Source organism: Varanus komodoensis, unplaced genomic scaffold (assembly GCF_004798865.1).
Source record: "Varanus komodoensis strain SLA01 unplaced genomic scaffold, ASM479886v1 scaffold45, whole genome shotgun sequence".
Lineage (NCBI taxonomy): Eukaryota > Metazoa > Chordata > Lepidosauria > Squamata > Varanidae > Varanus > Varanus komodoensis.
In genome coordinates this window covers 6,545,541-6,563,985 of record NW_025336011.1, presented here as the reverse complement: position 1 = coordinate 6,563,985, position 18,445 = coordinate 6,545,541, and the positions used below count along the sequence as shown (strand labels likewise).

Genomic DNA, 18,445 nt, shown 5'->3' with positions numbered 1-18,445 from the left:
AGTCAGGCCTCCAGCAAAGGCAAATTAATCCTGCTACACTGGTTTTATGTCAGACTAGTCCCTCTAGCTCAATATATGCAAGCTCAGCCTTCTCCAAACAGGTGCTCTCCAGTTGAGTTGGGCTACAACTCCCAGGTGAGCTGGGGGGATGATGAGAATTGTAATCCAACCCATCTGGAGGACAACAGGGTAGGGAAGTTTATGCTAGACCTTTTCATATAAAAGTGCATGCTCTCGTGGAATTCTCACCCTTTCCCCAGGGCCAGCTCTACCACTGGGCAAAGTCAGGCAATTACCTCAGGCCATGGTTATTGTACGCCAGGGTCTGGAAGACAAGAACCTTAGCACCGCATGACCTGCTATGCTGCCTCAGGAGCAGTGGAGGATGCTACATGGTCAGCAGTGCTGGCATAAGATTCCGCTGGCAGTCCCATCAGCTTCTGCACGTGCAAAGTGGAAGGGGTACGAGCCATCCTGTCCTTGGCCTCAGATAGCAAAATATCTCAGCCCTGCCTTTCCTTTCAGCTTTTCTATCATGTGGCCAGAACGGATTTTCGCAGTGCTTTAGGACTTTTCTCATGGTGCCCCTCTACTTCTCAGGGCCAGCCCAAGACCTGAGGCAAGAACAGGATGGCACACCCTGCCGTTGCATATACAAAAGCTGACCGGATTGGCAGATGAAGTTCTTTTCAACACCAGTAAGGGAGAGCATCCTCCATTATAGGGGTGGGTAAAAGGTAGCTCTCAACATCTTTTGAACTCCCAGCATTCCTGATCATTGGCTGTGATGGCTGGGGCTTCTGGGGCTTCTGAAGTCCAAACATCTGGAGAGCTATCTTCTGCTCAGCCCTGCTCAACTGAATCTGAAGACAGCAAGCTGACCCAGGGATGCAGCACAGGCTACATGGACACAGCTCTCTGCTCCAGCGCTTTGCTGCCACCTCACAACATGGGCCATCAGCGGCAATTGCTGCAAATCTACCTAACAGTAGGGCTGGCCCTGGCTGCTTCTTCTTTTCTTTCAACAGGTTCTAGGCTGCAGTAGCCCAGACTCCTTCTGAGCCCACCGGATGTCCAGGTTTTGGGATGGGAGACCTGCGCAGGTGCCTAGCCACAGGGGAGTACGGCTTGCTGAAAGACTGTCCCCTTTTTGAAAGCAATTTTATGCAGGTGAACTACCATGGGAGCAAGTTAGAAATGTCCGCTCATAAGTACATTCCTGGACCACTAATGACTTCATCGAAGCCCTCCTCCAGGTGCCACTGCCAAATGAGGCAAGGCAGGTGGCTACAAAAGGGAACTTCTCTAGTGGGAGTGCCCTCCAAGGGGTGCCTTTCCCAGAGAGACTCACCTGATGACTTTATTTATAGACCTTTAAGTGCTAGGAGAAGACCTCTTCTCCCAACAGGCATTGGAAAAAAGGTTGTAGCGCTCTTAGACTTGTGCTATTTTAGTTATTTGGTTGTAGTTTTATTTATAATTTTTGCTTTTACTTGAATATCTCCCAGAGAACTAAGGATCTTGAGTAGCTTAAAATGCAATGAATATATAAATAAAGCCCAGGAATCATTGAATGCTGTCTCACTCAGCACCACCATCTGGTGAAGTGACTGAAGGCAGAAGATGTGGGAACTTCTTCTAGCTAAAGCTAGCAAGTGTCATTGAAGCAAAGTTGTCATCTGATCATCCTCAATGAGTTAACGAGATCAGTGAATCAAATTATTTCATCTGCATAAATTTGCATATGATTTAAACCAGGTTAGTTGCAACCCTCCACATATTTTGGCCTAGAACTCTCATGAGCATAGCTAATTTGACCTACAGGTCGAAACACCTCTTGCCCACCACTGATTAGAACAATGGTTTTTATGGGGCAAATATATCTACTTTGCTTTTCACCAGTGCATGTACATATTGTAGCAAGCACCATTTTAATAGGAGAAGTATTCTGTCCTATGGAAGAGTAAATACAGGATCTTTTCTTAGAAGATGGGGGTCTACTATCTCCAGTTTAAATATGTATTTATATTTAAAATGTGACCACTTTTAATATTTAAAAATCTAATATTTTAATTTTTTTAGAATTTTACAAAAACGTGTTGCTGGTTAATTGGGGATACTGTTTTAGTTTATTAAAAATGTTCTCAGTTAGTTAATCTGATTAGTTTAGAAAGATTGCATCCCTACATAGAATCTGTTAAAACTTAAAGAAGGGAGCATTCTATTTAGATTTTCTTTCACCTGCTAAAATGCTGTGTACTACCTCTGTTCTGGCCCATATCTCATGACTCCAGATCTTTTTCTAACACAACTTTTTCCTACCCGGTGTTGGGGGTTGGGTATTTGTCTTTTCCCTGGCTTCTACTTGGGAATAAGTGTTTTTTCTAGGAAAAAAATCAGTGACATAAACAGACTGGGATCTGATTCAGCATCTTTGATTTATATTTAATAAGCAATTTTAATTATACCATTAATTCAGCATGCTGCATAATAGATAAAGTGTGCAACCCAATGGGAATGCCCGTAACCCTCCAAGCCTGTGGATTAAACACTTCCTATGCAGAGCAGAATGAGCAAGACAGCTGAATTCAGCTGGCTAACTAGGGCAGCTTGGGGCCGAAGTGGAGGCTGAGGTATCTTGTTGGTCTCGGCCCCCTCCTGCTCGCCCAGAACACTCATGAAACCCCTTCTCCAAGGTTGCCTGTGCAACCTCAAAGAAGAACCTGGTGCAGTCATTGTGTGCGAACTGGAGCAGAGGCAGCAGGAATCTGAGCAAATATCCCCCGCTTCAAGGGTGGGCTGATTTTCTGACTTCAGAGGGGCTGTAGGATTGTTCAGAGTTCTATCTGGATGCTGTCTAGCATTACTTCCAAATCATGAGAAGTTGTAGTTCCTCTATACTCCTCCCTAGTCAGACCTCACCTGGAATACTGTGTCCAGTTCTGGGCACCAAGATTTAAGAAAGATGCAGGTAAATTAGAAAGGGTCCAGCAGAGGGCAACAAAAATGATCCAGGGTTTGGAAACTCTGCCCTATGAGGAGAGACTGAGAGACTGGGCCTGTTCAGCCTTGGAAAGAGAAGGCTGAGGGGGGGACATGGTATCCTTCCAGAAGTACTTCAAAGGATGTCACAAAGAGGAAGGTCAAGAGCTCTTCTTGCTGATACCAGAGTGTAGGACATGGAATAATCAAGTCAAGTTGCTTGATATCAGGAAGGTTTTCTCACTGTCAGAGCAAGACGACAGTGGAACCACTTGCCTGGAGAGGTCGTGGGCTCTCCCACACTAGAGACATTCAGGAAGAAACTGGACCGTCATCTGAGTGGGATGGTGTAACCTGGCATCCTGCAACAGCGGGGGGTTGGACTAGATGGCCCTCATGGCCCCTTCCAACTCTACCATTCTATGATTCTATGATTACTCTGAAAGTCTTACAAATAGTCAGAAGCTGAACAATTTCAGTTGAAATATCTGATAGCATCCCAGGGATTAGAGGATGGTTCATAAAACCCTTGCAAGATCAGAGATAGTGCTCTGACCTCAGGAGGAGGAGATCTGGCCCAGCCTCCTCCTTGCTCCTGATTCGAAAAGAACTGTGCCATCTGCCTCTCCAAGGTTAAAAACTCAACCTTGAAGGGGAGGAAAAGGAGGAGTTTCAGTGGGCAGGAAGGGGCAGAGCTGAAGATCCCAGGGTATGGGTTACACTGAGCCTTTTGCTGTCTCCTTCCCTCCTCCATTGAAGTGCCCTAGTTAGACAGGATGAAAAGTCCATCTAGCAAGATCTACGTGGCAGAAGGATAGGGAGGCAAAGATTGCCTCTACTGTCCCTCTTGCCGTGCATTGGATGGATCAGATGCCTCCATGTTTGGGTGCTTTTTCATCACCAAGGAACTGAGTCAGTTCTGAATAGTGCTACTGCTTTCCCCAATCTCATGCCCTTCAGTTGTTTTGGATTACAACTCCCTGAATTCCTGACAATTGGTCATGCTGACTGGCACTGATGGGAGTTGGTGTCCTCCAGTTGCCTTGGAGTTCTTCAAGTTGGGAAAAATTGGCCTAGCCTTTATTTGTTGTTCAGCTGCTCAGTTGTGCCCAACTATAAGCAATCCTACGGGCCAAATCTCACCACACTTTCTGATCTTGTGCTGTGCCATTCAGCTGAACCAGGCTCTGGCCCATATCCTCTTTGATGGAGTCTGACCGTCAAAGTTGGTACTCTTTGGCAACCTCGTTTTCTCTTGCCACTGAGCTTTCCAAGCATTGTATCTTTTCAAATGAGCCTTTATTTAGCTGGCTCTAAATATGTGGGGAAACCCCAGATATTTGGATGACCAGATGCCTGCCTGTCTGTTCACAAGTATAATAGTCAATATGTAAATGTTTACTCCAAGACGTTCTCTGGCAGCAGTTAGCAACTATGAAGGTATGAAGAAGCCCTCAAGGCAAATCTCTCATTCTTTCCAGGTTACCAAGACAGGGGATGTAGCCAACAGGGTCACCATGGGCATTGCTGCCACCAGCCCAAGCCTGGAGCTGCCTGATCTCATGCTGCTGGCACGGCCAGCCCCATCCTTGACAGGGCAATGCGAGTGCCAGTGTCCTGAAGCATTGCCCTTTCCTGATGAGGAGCTGCAGCTCTTTGGGTGAGATTCTTCTGCAACGTACACGTGTGTGCGTGTGGCCAGTCTGCTCAAAAGGACATTCCATAGAGTCCTACATCAGCGTAATTGAACCCTGAAGATCTTCCTTCTCTGGCCAATGCGTAAGGAAGGCTAGGTTGGTCTCCCCCTGGCTATTATGCTTTTCCTGGAAAGCAGGGTGGGGCGCAGCACCCCAGCGGCCCTTGGTTCTCTGACTGATCTTGTGAGGAGAAAATAGTCTCGCACTCAAGGTTGCCTAAAAGGCACATTTTCCAGTTCTGAAGTCCCATCCCTTGCACAAAGTCCGCTTTCCCCAATCTGGAGCCTTCCAGGTGTTTTGGACTATGAGACCCGGCTAGCATGGTCAAGTGTCAAGAATTCTGGGAGCTGTGGTCCAAAGCATCTGGAAGACGCCAGGTTGGAGAAGGTTGCCCTAGGTGGATGAAACCTGTTTTATTTGTTTTATTTATTTATTTATTTAGCGGACTTATACGCCGTCCCATCCGCCTAAGCCTTGGGGCGGCTTACAAATAAATCAATATCATTAATACAATAAAATGCAATTGGAGACATCCTGGCCAAAGTTGTTAAAATCAATAAATAAAATCAACAATTAAAATGCCGTTTAAATAAAAAGGTCTTGGCCTGGCGCCAAAAAGCAAATAACGACGGCACCAGGCAGACCTCTCTGGAGAGCACATTCCATAGGTTGGGCGCCACCACAGAGAAAGCCCTCCTCCGGGTACTCACCCTCCTAATGTCCTTCATGGAGGGCTCCTGGAGAAGGGCCTCTGCCACTGATCTCAAGGGGCGGGAGGGCACATATGGACGTAAGCACTCCTTTAGGTAACCAGGACTCAAGCCGTTAAGGGCTTTATAGGTGAAAACCAACACCTTGAATTGGGCCCAGACTTCAATGGGGAGCCAGTGAAGCTGGCGGAGGACTGGAGTTATGTGAGCACAACGCCCAGTCCCCGTCAGCAACCTGGCAGTTCTGTTTTGCACCAATTGGAGTATCCAGACTGTCTTCAAGGGCAGCCCCATGTAGAGCATGTTACAGAAGTCTAGTCGGGAAGTTACCAATGCGTGAGTCACTGTTGCCAGGCAATCGTTCTCCAGGTAGGGACGCAGCTGATGGATCAGCTGAAGCTGAAAGAAAGCGCTCCTCGCCACTGCTGTTACTTGAGCTTCCAGTGAAAGCTCTGGATCGAGGAGCACTCCCAAGCTGCGGACCTTGTCCCTGAGAGGGAGTGCAACCCCATTCAGGACAAGGTCAAGGTCCCCTTCCCCGAAGCCCGAACCACCTACCGACAAGACCTTCATCTTGTCTGGATTGAGCTTCAGTTTATTGGCCCTCATCCAGCCCATTACCTCGGCCAGGCACCGGTTCAGTACAGCCACAGCCTCACCTGGATCGGTTGAAAATGAGAGGTAGAGCTGGGTATCATCAGCGTACTGATGATTCCACAGCCCAAACCTCCTGATGACCTCTCCCAGCGGTTTCATGTAGATATCAAATAGATATTGAATAGTGTATGTACAATCAGGTCGTGGATGAGGGATGATTTGTTGTGGACCGACCTTTTCAATAACTTGTTAATAGGACACATGCTTAGAGTATTTCTCCGGTCTTTTCTCTGGATGTGTGCTGGGGGGGGGGGGGGGGGACAGCTAAATGCAAAAAGAAGGGAAGCTTTAAAATTTTAACAAATGTTTCAAGAATACATTCTGGATAGGTCAAATTAATTCCAGAAGAGTAGACATATTAGCTTGCTGCAGCAAAGAATCTTATGATATTTTCAAGACTTATTATAGCATAGGTTTTGGTGATTAATGCCCACTTCCTCAGATGCAGGATGTATGTATTATAGTGCATGTATAGGTTGTGTGGATGTGTGTTGCGCACACATCATGAGTATGCAGAAGAAAACAGCAGGGTCAAAAGGTCATTAAAATGTCTGTAGCATTTCTGTGCAAAGTGCAGTAGGAAACAAGATAGGAACATTGACAAGATAATTGTGATAACTCATTTTTCTTAATTTGCTAGGTTAATTTACCATCTGCCACGGGAGAGAAAGGCTTAATTAAATCTTAAAGCAGGGGTGGCCAACTTGGGCCCTAAGGTTTGAACACAGCCCATGGCCTAATTTCAAAAGCCCCCTGCATGCAGTCCGTTCCGACCACTGGCAGGAGTGATGTGCCCCTTCTTGGCACCTTGGTGGGTGGCAAGGAGGGAGTGAAAAGGGGGCAGCTGAAAGAGTAAAAGGGGACAACCCACCACATTTGATAACCCGCCTGCCACTGGCATGCAGCCCCACAGATTGTACACAAGGGACTGTGGTCACCAACAGAAAGAGGCTGCTCACCCTGTGGCAGAACAGCTGATTGGAAGTGTTCCCTTAGCTGTGTTGGGCCAAAGCCATTGAGTACTCCATGGGTCAGTATCAGCACTTTGAACCGAATCTATGAGATAACAGGGAATGGCTGCAAGGGATCCTGGAGGGCATTCTTTGACTGCTGACATACTGCTGCAAGAGCAGTGACTTGGGTCTAGGAGTCCCATTCCAGATTGTCCTAACACACCTGGGACCTTCTTCTCTCCTAGGCTTCTGCCCTTGAAGTTTGTCCGGCTCTACATTCACGACGAGTCACGGTTCCAGCTCAAAGTCCGCCTGGCCAATGGCCGTACGTTTTATCTGCAACTTCTCACGCATCCCCTCAAACAGGAGCATGTCTTTGGGCAGTGGGTGCGGCTGCTTTATCGCCTGCGCTTTTACCACTCAGACGCACCCATCGCCTATGAGCAGGAAGAGGCAGCAGCCTATCGCCAGAACTGGAGAAAAATCAGCATATTATAGGTGAGTCTTTTTTTCCATCCCATGAGCCCAAACAGCTTGGGCTTTCTACTCATAACTCATGAATGGCCCAAATTAACCACGAGGTATGCAGATCCCCAGGGCTGACTGTGGTGAACAAAGCAAAGGCTGCTTCTTCGGCCCGATGGTAGAAAAGGCCTCAATACAGAGGCAACAATGAACCTGAGAGTGGCTATCAGGGACTCTGGAGAACCAGCTAATGAAGGGGGACTGATGCCCAGCAAGGGCCTTGGCTGGATAGGCAGCAGGGCCGAGAAATGCCCTGGTCTGGGGCATTTCCACATTTCAGAGGGCCTTTGGAAAACCCTGTTCTTCCTTCGTCAGCCTCCTATGTGCCTGTGTCTCTGTTTCTTTGTCTTTGGCAGCAGCAGAAGGAAGAGAGAGCATGCACTCTAGGTGAGGAAGAAGATGTGCGGGGGAACCAAGGATTTCTTTATCTGCCTCCCCAAAACTAATACAGAACAAGGCTCCCCAGCCAAGCAGGCTCCCCAGTCTTCGAGGCAGTTCCTCCCTGTGCAAAGTTGCTGCAGCGACCCCCGATGAGGAGACAATCCTACCCCCGTTCTGTCCCGTCCCCCCCAATAAAGCCAGTGAACAAAAACAGGCTCTGCTCGGCTCATCTTCCAGGCATCTGCTCAGACTAGGCCCCCCTCCAAACTCAAGTGTGGGTGGTTTCTGGCACTGTTCCCCTGCCCCATTCTCCCCACTCCCCAAGAAAACAGATGCACATGTAGATCACCCCGTCAGGATTACTTTATTGACACAACGACCAACACGACAGACACATGGACAGATACAGGGGTGGCTTAGCTGGTCTCTGGTAGGTTCCTTCTATCCAAGCATGATACGTGTGGCTTCTTTGGCGGGTGTGCGTGTGGGAGCGCTTGACACCCTCCCAACATCTACACAAGGCAGGAAGAGACACCATGGAGAAAAGAAGGGGCTGTCATGAGCTGTGGAGAGAACAGAGCAGGAATGGGCACCGCTGGCTTTTATGGGGTACAGGTTTAGGGAGCAACAGAGCAACCCGTTCTGATCACGCCCTCCATCCTGCCATGAGGCCTTTTTGTCCACCACACTCTGTCGATCAGCTTTTACACCCGTGCACAGCTCTTTCCTCCCACACACCACAACTGAAGATGCCAGTCGGCCAGCTCCCCTTTCCCAGAGAGCCGTTTCTGATCCCCCGGCTCTTCCCCATCTTCCCTGTTTTTGGATTGATTAAGCAATCTCATGTTTCCCCTCGGAACCCCAGTTGCTACTTGTTCCTCTCTGCACATGCCAGGGAGCACATTGCCCATCACTCACCTTTTCCAGTCATGTCAAGTCGATTACTGTGGAGCTGCAGCAGGGGAAGAACAGAGAAAGGGAGAATCAAGCAGGCGTTCTCGGAGGTACTCCTTTCTCCAACCCTCATCCCTCCCAATATGTTCTGAGTGCAATTCCCATTATCCCCAACCTGCTGTCCTCCAGAGGTGCTGAGTCATAGCTCCCATCTCCAACTGGCCATGCCAAGTATACAAGGATGAGCAAAGAGGAGCAAAGATGTTTTCCACTCATCTGAACTATCACTTCCGTCCATGTACAGAGGTGGCATATTCGAATGTCCCATCCCCCATTTTCTGCATGTGGAAACTCCAGAAAATTTCTCGCACACACACGCTTCATGTTACACTTCATGTTAGACAAACTGCAGAAAAGAAAGTTCTAGTCCCTCTGCAGCTACCCACATTCCCTAAAAATAGGTTAGGGATCCTAGGGAGCCAAGCAAGACAGTAAGCCAGAGATTCTGGGCAGAAGAGAGGTAGAAAGCTTTCCTTCCGTAGGCTTCCTTAAATTAGCATCCAAGCCTGATTCCTCCTCCCATGGCGATTCCCTGTGCTTTATCTCACATTATTCAGTAGGGCTACCCAACCTTCACAGGCCTAGAGTGGGGAAGAGGGGATGGGGAATTCTCCCTCTGTGAGCCTAAATTAACTTTTCTCAGGGCTGAAGCAAGTATGCTTCTTCAAGTGACGTGGGGAAGTACCCACTAATCTGCATTATCTTCCCCAGCTCCAGAACTTAAGGGCCCTCACAGAGTGCCTTCTTTGCCCCCACTGCACCAACTTCAGTGCTGCCACTCACTCAGCCAGCTGCAGGCGGTCGTTTTAAATTTCCTATAACAGCCCAGGGTGCCTGATGCATTATTGCTGCAGGATATTGTGAATAATTATGTATCCCAGGCCATCAGTGCCTGCCACAAATAGCCCAGAAGAGGCATGCTGACTCCTGAGGCACCTGAATGCTGAGCAGTTGCCCAAGGGGGCCAGGCACTGATACCGAGCCTGTTTCAAAGACTGCGACCAGGAAAAGACTCAAGCAAAAACAGATTACCAGTTAGACCAAAAACATGAAAGCTGGTGCCATGGTGTTCTTGCTGGAGCTAACAGAGATTCATAATATTTATATCTGCTTTTAGGAGGATTTCAACACTTTGGGTGGGACAGGGGTTGTCCAGGCATCTGCACTATTTGGTGCTTCAAATGATTGCAGGAGGGGGGACAGAAGCCCACTCTGTCAGGGTCAAAGGGTGCAGTTCTTGATTGAAGGAGCAGGGAATGTTTGACCCACTAGATAGTGTTAGATAACAGCTTTACTTATCCTTAACCACCAGCCATGCTGGCTGGGGCTTATGGGAGTTGGAGTCCAATTACATCTCGAGGGGCACAGATCTCCACCCCAGTTCTGTAGGAACTCATATAAAGTCAGTAATACTTGCCCATTTGAGGGGTGTGAAGTGACCTTACAGAACTGGGGAAGGAAAGCTATCAGTGGCTGGCACCCAGGAGTGAAAAGCGGCAGAGGCCCAGCTGTGGTCCCCAGCTGCCTGCTGGCAAAGAGGGTCCTGGATCCTGCTTTCCAACCCAGCTGTTTCCCATCCTGCATTCACCTTTGACCTCCAGCTTGCACTCCACAATGGCCTCTCCTAGTTCATTGATGGCCTTGCAGGAGTACGTGGCGCTGTCAAAAGGACTCGGCTTGCGGATGTTGAGGGTCAACACTCCCTGGTGGTTCTTCTGCAGAAACTTGGGGTCCCCACTTAAGTCCATTTTGTTCTTCATCCAGATCACCTTGGGCTGGGTAGAGACACAGGTAGAACAAAACTCAAACAGAATCCAGCTCAAACTTTTCGATCACCACAACTCCATTCTAATCCAGGAGCAAACTGTGAATTGGATCCCCCAGCATGCACCAGAACCAGCACCATTTCAACTAAAAGTGGGTGCACAAAACCCCAAACCCTGATCTTAGTTTCCTGAACCTTTCAGCTTTGGAATGGGAAATTCATACCTAATTGTATAAGTTAAAAGGAAAGTTTGCCACCCACAGACTCTGACAGAATCCCCAAAGCTGGCTTCCAAGTGTTCTGCCAACACTCAAAATCCAGAAACAATTCATATTTCAACTCAACCAGGAAACAACACATCCCACTGGCAATAGAATTAAGGTAGCAGGGCCCTAATTCTTCACGTGGTGTGCGATTAATTTTTGGGAATCGGCTGCCACAAAGCGAGCTGGTGTCCGGTGCTCGTACATCAGTCTTTCACAACCTGGTGCCTTCCAAATGTCGAAGACTAAAATGCCTCATAAGAATGCTAAGAATAATATATAAAAGGGGAAAATGTACAAAAGCAGCACTAACCGGCCAATATGTACTGCACAAAAAGCAAGATGAAATTACAATAAAACTGGATTGAACTTTCATAATACAGAACAAAGAACCATTCATAATTGCAAAATTCGTAGAAGATGGACATCTGGTAAAGGAGCCCATAAAATTTGGTCATAAGTAATACAGATTTTTTTCTCTGTTTGAAAACATTTAAGATTTTTTTTTAAGCCCAAAATAGCCAGTTGTTTTTATTCTGCATTGTGGTTATCAACTGTTTCCCATTTTCGTGCCCATGTTATCCAGTAAATGATAATTAGCGACTGTTGCCTGCCTTGGCCAACCCACTGGTTTTATTGTATTTTTCTCACAATTTTGTAAACAGACCAGCCAGTGTTGCTTTTGTATATTTTCATACTGTATAATAAATTGTACATTATAGTAATTGCACATTTAGTGCTTTTATGTGGTGGTCAGCAACTGTTTGCCCTCTCTGATTTGGTTTTTGGAGTACGACTCCTGAAGGATGTTGGGAGCTCTTGCCCCACACATTTGGAGGTCGGGACCATGGCCTGGATTACTTCCAAAGTGGCTTAGATGAATTCATGTAGGATAAGCTGCTCAGGGCTCCTTAGCCAGGACAGCTAAACAGAGCTGCTGCGGCAAAAGTGGGGAACATATTTCAGTATGAGAGCTGAGCTCAGTTTTAGAGAAGCTCCCTGGTCTAAGCCTAAGGCCCCTGTGAGACCATTCTTGGGCTCCAATCCCTCAAGCTTGCTTTCTTGCTTATTTATTATATTTATATCCCACCCTTTTTCCTTCCAAATAATTCAAAGAGGTGCTTAATTCTGCTCCTCCTCTCAATCTTATCCTTTCATCAGCAAACCTGAGAGGTAGGTTGGGCTGAGAGTCTGTGACCGGCCCAAAGTCACCTGTGGCTATGTAGAGGCTAGAACCCAAATCTCCTGAGTAGCAGTCCTGCATTCTTAACCACTACACCACACTGGCTCTCTGCTTACAACCAAAGAAGTGTGAAAGCTCCCTCACAGCCTGTCCACTCCTCCCTGTCCTACCACCCATCTCCTCCTCCTCCTCCTCCTCGACCTCACTGCTCCTACCTCGCACCCCTCCCGTCTTCCCATCCAGCCTCCCTCAATGCCCCAATGGCTTGCCCTTTTATCTCCCCATTTGGTGCTTACTTTAGGGTGCCCCCTCACTGCACAGTTCAGGGCAGTGGTGTATCCAGCTACCACTGTCCGGTCCACCAGTGGTGTCAGGAAAATGGGAGCCATGCTGAAGTCATGTTCTTGGTAGTTCATCTTTTTATAGATTATCCCTGATAGGGAAAAGAGACAAGACAGGTGGTCAGGTGAAGCAGGCTGAAATCCTACATCCTGGGAGGAAGTCCCATCAAAGATAATGGAATTGCTTTTGAGTAGGCATGTAGAAGATTGCACTGTTGGCCTATTTCTGGCCAGTGTCACTTTCTACCCATTCTGTCTCATTTTGACAATCATATGGGATTGTTGTCTTTTTAAAAAATCACACTTAAATATGTGTTTACGTGAGGTTCACCTTGCCACTACTCAGTAGCATAATCTTTATCAAACTCTTTCTCAATGGCTATAAGGTGTGCTCCAATGATACTTCATTTTCCCCTACAGCTACCTCTCTTGTAGGATATATTCTTGCTGGGTAGGGCATTCAGAATATATCTGCAGTCCTTATTAACACTGCAGAGCACTAAATAGGACTCATATAACATATTTTGCAGCTAAATTTGACCCATATAGCATGCCTGCTCTGTAAGAGCTACAGAATGCTATATGGGTCAAACTTAGCTTCTGAAAAAGCTAAAATTGCTCCCTTTAGTGCTATCGACCACTAACTCAAATATTTTTTGTTAATACTCCATTGGAAATTAGATACCACACTGGGGGTGGTATGCTGGCCACGTGCTGCCCAGCTCCACTTTAAATAAACAAACAAGTTTTTTTTAAACATACATTTCTAACACTATTTCTCTCCTAAATACATGTTTTTATTTGTACTTTGACAGTTTGCTCAAGCTGGGAAAAACATTCAGGAAATACATATTTGATAGATAACGGATTCCATCCAAAATTAGTCCAGGAGTTACAGATCAAGTCCGTTCATACTGGAATTCACAAATCTTCCATTCCTCACACATCCCAAATAACTCAGGGGTCTAAGATACCAGTCATTTTTTTCTGCCTAAGGTATAGCTCACTAGGTTCTCCTTCTCAAGAAAACACTGGAATGCCGTCTTCTACATGGACTTTTGGTGACTTCTATACGAACATCCTGTTTTGCCCCACTAGGCCCCATTCCCAGTGTCCCACATCACACCTCACCAAATAGCACACCCCTGCCCTCACTCACCCTTCCATATCGTCTCTGCTGTGGCTCCCCCTCCAAAAAATCTGCTCCTCTTTGGGTTTGGAATACCCCCCAGGTCCTTTGGCTAACCACCACCATTGCCAGCCCTCCGGTCCTGCTGCTCTGTCAACACACAGCATGATCCCGGGTCTCCCTCCGGTGACGGATGCATGTACCTGATTTCTGAATGTTTGCAGTGTTTTTGGAGACTCCTGGGGTCTCGCTGAGCCCACAGATGTTCTCACTGTAGACGCGGAAGTAGTATTCGTTACCCATGATGAGGTCAGACACCGTGCAGCGTGTGAGGCGGTTGTGCTCATAGACGGTGAACCACTCCTGGCAGAGAAAGCAGGGACAAGTATGGTGAGAGAAAGAATGGAGGCTCTGCTTGGGCAGGGCTAAGCTTGGGAATGATCTTGCCTTTAAATATATCTCACTGTTCTGGAAGGGGCTACAGTGGTGGAGTGAATATATGATGTGATATGAGGCAAACTGCACATTATGTGAATACATGTGCAATGCAACCCTAATGATCACTCCTTCATTCTCAGACATTTAGTGGCTGGGTCCCCAGTCCCAGCTGCCAAGTCTCCATCAGTGGTGCCATCAGGGTAGGAGCTTGGGGCAGATGTCCAGGGCCAAATTCAGCAGAATGGGCAGGAGGCCCCCAACAAGGACTGGTTGGCTGACTGTGTTTTGTAGGGAGGGCAGACCTCCTCCCCTGCCCCTGCACTCATTGTTCAAGAGAAGAAAGACTGAACTGGATCCAATGAGCATTTCAGCCCACTGGCACCAGACTGCTGATCCAAGTCCTGTCTGCCACAGCTTCTTGTGATATCTGAACCTGGCATGGGTGGCTTGTCGGGGTGGTTAAGAAGCCAACCCACAAACCCTACAGCTGGTCGTGGGTTCTGGGTGGTTTGTTAACCACAACAAAAAGCCACCTTCTCCAGGTTCTGATGACACAAGAAGCTTTGCCTGATGGGGGTAATTATGCAGATTAGCCATCCTGCATAGGGTTATTAACTGTGGCTTGCTAATCACCCTGTGATCATGCAAATTGGGCAAAAGAGGAAAGGAAGACCAAGAGATCCATTATACCTTATGGCCCCTGGAACACCCTCTTGAGGACCATAAGATCGCAGCCTTAATAAATAAATGAATAAAATTCAAGATGATACACACTGGAAAAGGACACTCTTTTTGAGTTTTCTTTCTGGAAAGAAAATTACTCCAAGTCCTCAAGCCATCTATTAATGCTGTTCCATCTGCTTTTGCTGCAGGCTTAGAACAACTTCCTGATCATCCAGCTTTATCTAAATTAGGTTTTAACAAAAGAAAATTGCTGACAAAGTGATAGGGAAGTGCTTTTCTGGGGAGTCTCAGGGAACAGTCCTCTTCTATCAGTACAGACTAAATCAGGGTCACTCACAGGAATCTCACAGGAAAAGGTGAGCTTCTGTCTCCATCTTGAACATCTCCTTGTCTACTTTCAATTTTTAAATACCAATCTCTAATTATGCTCCCAAAACACTGTACATGCGCACGCGCACGCGCACACGCACACACACAGACAGGATCAAACATTTTAAATGTAAATCTCTATCTCTACCCATACAAGACACGCACACACATATAAAATAAGCACAGAACATCCAGTCAACTGCAATTAAAGAAAACTGTGAGCTCTGTGCCAAAAGAAGCACACAGCTGTCAAGGTGACCCTCCCAAGAGTGCCACCACCAAGAAGGCCCTTTCTCTGCTAGCCACCTCCCCTCAGATGACAGGAGCGGGCCCTCCACACTGAAAAACTTAATATACACGTGGGTAGAAACAGAAGGACAAGGTCTGTCGAGTACACTGTCTTAACCTGTGAAGAGCTTTAAAGGACAACACCAGCCCTTTGAACCTGGACTAGGAAGAGACGAGAAACCAGTGTGGCTGGCCTAGCACCAGCATAAGATGTCCATCACGCCCAGTCAGTCTCCTGCATCTCCCATTCTCAATGCACTTGCTCAGCAAGGTCAGGAATGTCTCGAGGCGTTCCTAGACTGGCTGGCAGGGAAAAGGCATTGCCTTACCATGGTCTTCTTGTCAGCTTTTTGGATGGCGTAGCCAGTGATCTCTGAATTCCCATTATCCTTGGGAGGCTCCCACTCTACCAAGGCATTGAAGCCCCACACCTCCTTCACCATCACATTGTGTGCTGGGCCTGGCTTCTCTACAAAGAACAGGAGAGAGCAAAGAAAGGGCTGCATCACTATGGAAAGCCGAGAGGTGTCCATTAAGCCAATGATGTATCCCAAGGTTACCACGAATATAGTAGGATCTCTGGAGCATGACGGGGAAACACTGACACCCGATAATGGGCAGGATAAGGCACCTTGTTCTATTCACAGGGTCTCTCTTCTGTCACCCGTCACCCTCTTTCTTTCTGCCACCCCTCCTCTCTCCCTCTCTCTCTCTCTCTCTCTCTGTTGCCCATTCTCTCATCCCACCACCCACTTCTCTCCACGTGTGTGTCCCTCTCCCTCTCTACCCAGTAGTACTGCAGGAAGGACAGATTTCAGGACTGATCTTGCCAGGCTCTGAATAGTTGTTTGCAGAGGACCTCTGAAATGAGGCTGAGGGCCATCTGTGAGGCTGTAGGTTGCCCTCCCCTACCTTACAGCATCTGCCATTGCCTGCTAAGCTGGGAGAGTGGATGGTTGAGGAAATGACTGAGGTTTCCCTGTCCCCAGCCCCTCGTGCACATCACCCCGAGTTCCAACCAGATACAGGGAGCAAATATCTGTGCCCGTGCGCTGAGGGTGGGAGTGGAAATGGCTGCCCTGTCCAGTGGCGTTATGGGCGTTGGGAGGCACGGAGGAGAAGGCTGAGGGCAGCAGCTTCTGAAGCTCACTCCTCTTTCAAAGGCAGATTACCAGAAGGCTCTCAGCAGACGCCAAACTTCACTTCAAACATGCCGCCCGCCAAATTGGAATTAGAGGCGGATGATCAGAACATGTGTCTCGGGAGATGGGAGGGCGGGCGTCTTTTTGGGAGTGCTGGCAGTGTGGTGATGTCGGGGGACAACTGGCTTCACCCATCAAGGAAGCTTAAATATAGAGGGGTGGAATCTGATCGCTCCTACTTATATGGGGGAAGGGTGGGAACTGGTGAAAAAAGGGAACAGACAATCGGGAGAGCTGGAGGCAGAGGAAGGGGTACCAGGCACAGAGCAAGGGGAGGAGGGCAGGAGGCCAGTGCCGAGGCAAGAGCCCCTCGGGGACCAAGGGAGGAGGCAAGCCAAGGAAGCACGTCTGGCCTCATGGCCAGCATCCCAGAGGCCCAACCAGCAGAAGGCTGTGTCAGGCCGATGCCAATCCCCCGTCTTCCCCGTGCCTGGGAGCATGGAGCGTTTATGGTTCCCACGGGGAGAGGAGGCTGGCACAGCAGGGCTGGATTAAATCTTCTTAGCAATTTAGCAGCTGTGGCAAGGCGAGAGGGGAAGAGCTGTGGGGCAGAGCCCAGCCATTCGTCCTCAGTTGCCAGGCTGTTCCTCAGTCCCCGACAGGCAGAATTCTTCCCATTCCCCGATCCCAGCAGAAGGCTCTGAACACCTGTCCCCACAGCTGCTTCCTTCGCCCTGCCCTGTGTGGTCCTCCTCCTGGAACTGGGAGCTGTGGCATGGGGAGGAAAGGGCCATGGTAGCTCAACAGCAGGTGGACCCGGGTTCAATTCCTGGCATCACCTGTTAGAGCACAATGGGAATCTGCGCCCCCCCCCCCCCAGCTGACTGGACCCAACTGCTATCAGGCAAACAGTCAGGCATGATGGGAGTTGGACTGACCACACCTGGGAAGCTCCAGGCTCCTCTTTCCTCCAGAGGAATAAATATTACATTTATATCCCACTTTTTTCCCTCCTGAAAGAAGTCCAAAGTAGCTTGCATGGTCTTCTTCCTCCTTTTCCCCCTTTTTATCTGAACAGCATCCCTGTAAAGTACGTTAGACTGAGACCCAGTGAGTGGGCTTCGTGGCGAAGTGGCAACTAGGGCCTGGTACTCTGTGCACAACGCCACAATGGCTTTCCGTCACATGGCAGCGATCTTGAGATTGTCCGGATCCAGAGGAGACCCCACTGAACTAGATGGCTCAGCAGTCCAGCTCGGTGCGAGGCTGGTTTCTACATTCCCATGCATCTGGGCGCGCCTATGCTTGTGATTGAAGGAGATGTTCCTCCAAAGCAAAGCTTATGCTGCTGCCAGGTCAGAAAGAGGAGAGGGGCAAATGTACTGAAGTGGCAGTGCAGGGAAGGGAAGATAAGGAGGCTAGGGTTGAAGAACATGCATGCATTGAGGAAGAGGCAATGATTGTGAAATGACAGCATGGGCAGGACTGGGCCAAGGCCAGAGTGGGGACACTGCTCTACGTTTTGCGACGGTCCTCTTAGGGACCATTTTTAGAAGGCTATGGAGGTGCCCAGAGCGTCATTTGGCTTAAGTAGGTGGCGTGTTTGTAGATATCCTTAAAACAAGGGCCAGCAGTTTTCAAGGCTTGCCGGATCTCTCCTTTTTTTAGCAAGATGATCCGCCAATTGACACTGGTGCAGAAGATGTTTATAGCACAATTCTATGCAAATGTAGGACAGGAAAAAGTCCTACATCTTCCAGCATTCCTCAGCCAGAATTTCAGGGAATTGTGGGACTTTTTTTTCCTTTCTAAACACGCAGCAGATTGCACTCTTTCAATTAAAGAGCAGTGAGTCCAGGAATGCGTTCAGAACACCAGAATTAACTGAAGCTCACAGTGTTTACACAGAAAAATTCCTGCTTTGCTCTCCAAGCTCTCTTCATTTCAGCAGTATAATTTAGGGCAGTGGGGGCAGGGGAGTTTG

At 48.2% G+C, this 18,445-nt stretch overlaps 2 protein-coding genes across 2 annotated transcripts in view; one reads left to right on the top strand and one right to left on the bottom strand.

Annotated features, from left to right (window-relative positions):
- The first annotated feature begins 1,086 nt into the window (after window positions 1-1,086).
- On the top strand, window positions 1,087-7,497 carry FAM71E1 (family with sequence similarity 71 member E1). The gene is made up of 3 exons (XM_044444523.1): window positions 1,087-1,170; window positions 4,464-4,642; window positions 7,245-7,497. The coding sequence occupies exons 1-3, from the start codon at window positions 1,087-1,089 to the stop codon at window positions 7,495-7,497; spliced, it is 516 nt and encodes a 171-aa protein (XP_044300458.1).
- A 1,326-nt stretch (window positions 7,498-8,823) lies between these two features.
- Window positions 8,824-18,445, bottom strand: part of MYBPC2 (myosin binding protein C2) — a 57,829-nt gene continuing 48,207 nt past the window's right edge. Inside the window, exons 25-29 of the mRNA XM_044444522.1 lie at window positions 15,649-15,788; window positions 13,744-13,903; window positions 12,367-12,503; window positions 10,448-10,634; window positions 8,824-8,857 (exon numbers count right to left, since the gene is read on the bottom strand). Coding sequence (XP_044300457.1) covers window positions 8,847-8,857; window positions 10,448-10,634; window positions 12,367-12,503; window positions 13,744-13,903; window positions 15,649-15,788 — 635 coding nt within the window. The 3' untranslated portion in view covers window positions 8,824-8,846. The remainder of the gene's footprint in view (window positions 8,858-10,447; window positions 10,635-12,366; window positions 12,504-13,743; window positions 13,904-15,648; window positions 15,789-18,445) is intronic.

Excerpts from the sequence above, each read along its gene's own strand:
- FAM71E1 (XM_044444523.1), top strand. The coding sequence starts at position 1,087 with ATGGGAGACCTGCGCAGGTGCCTAGCCACAGGGGAGTACGGCTTGCTG. Across the intron at positions 1,171-4,463 it reads TTGAAAGCAATTTTATGCAG|GTTACCAAGACAGGGGATGT; the intron begins GTGAACTACCAT and ends CATTCTTTCCAG. Across the intron at positions 4,643-7,244 it reads GAGGAGCTGCAGCTCTTTGG|GCTTCTGCCCTTGAAGTTTG; the intron begins GTGAGATTCTTC and ends CTTCTCTCCTAG.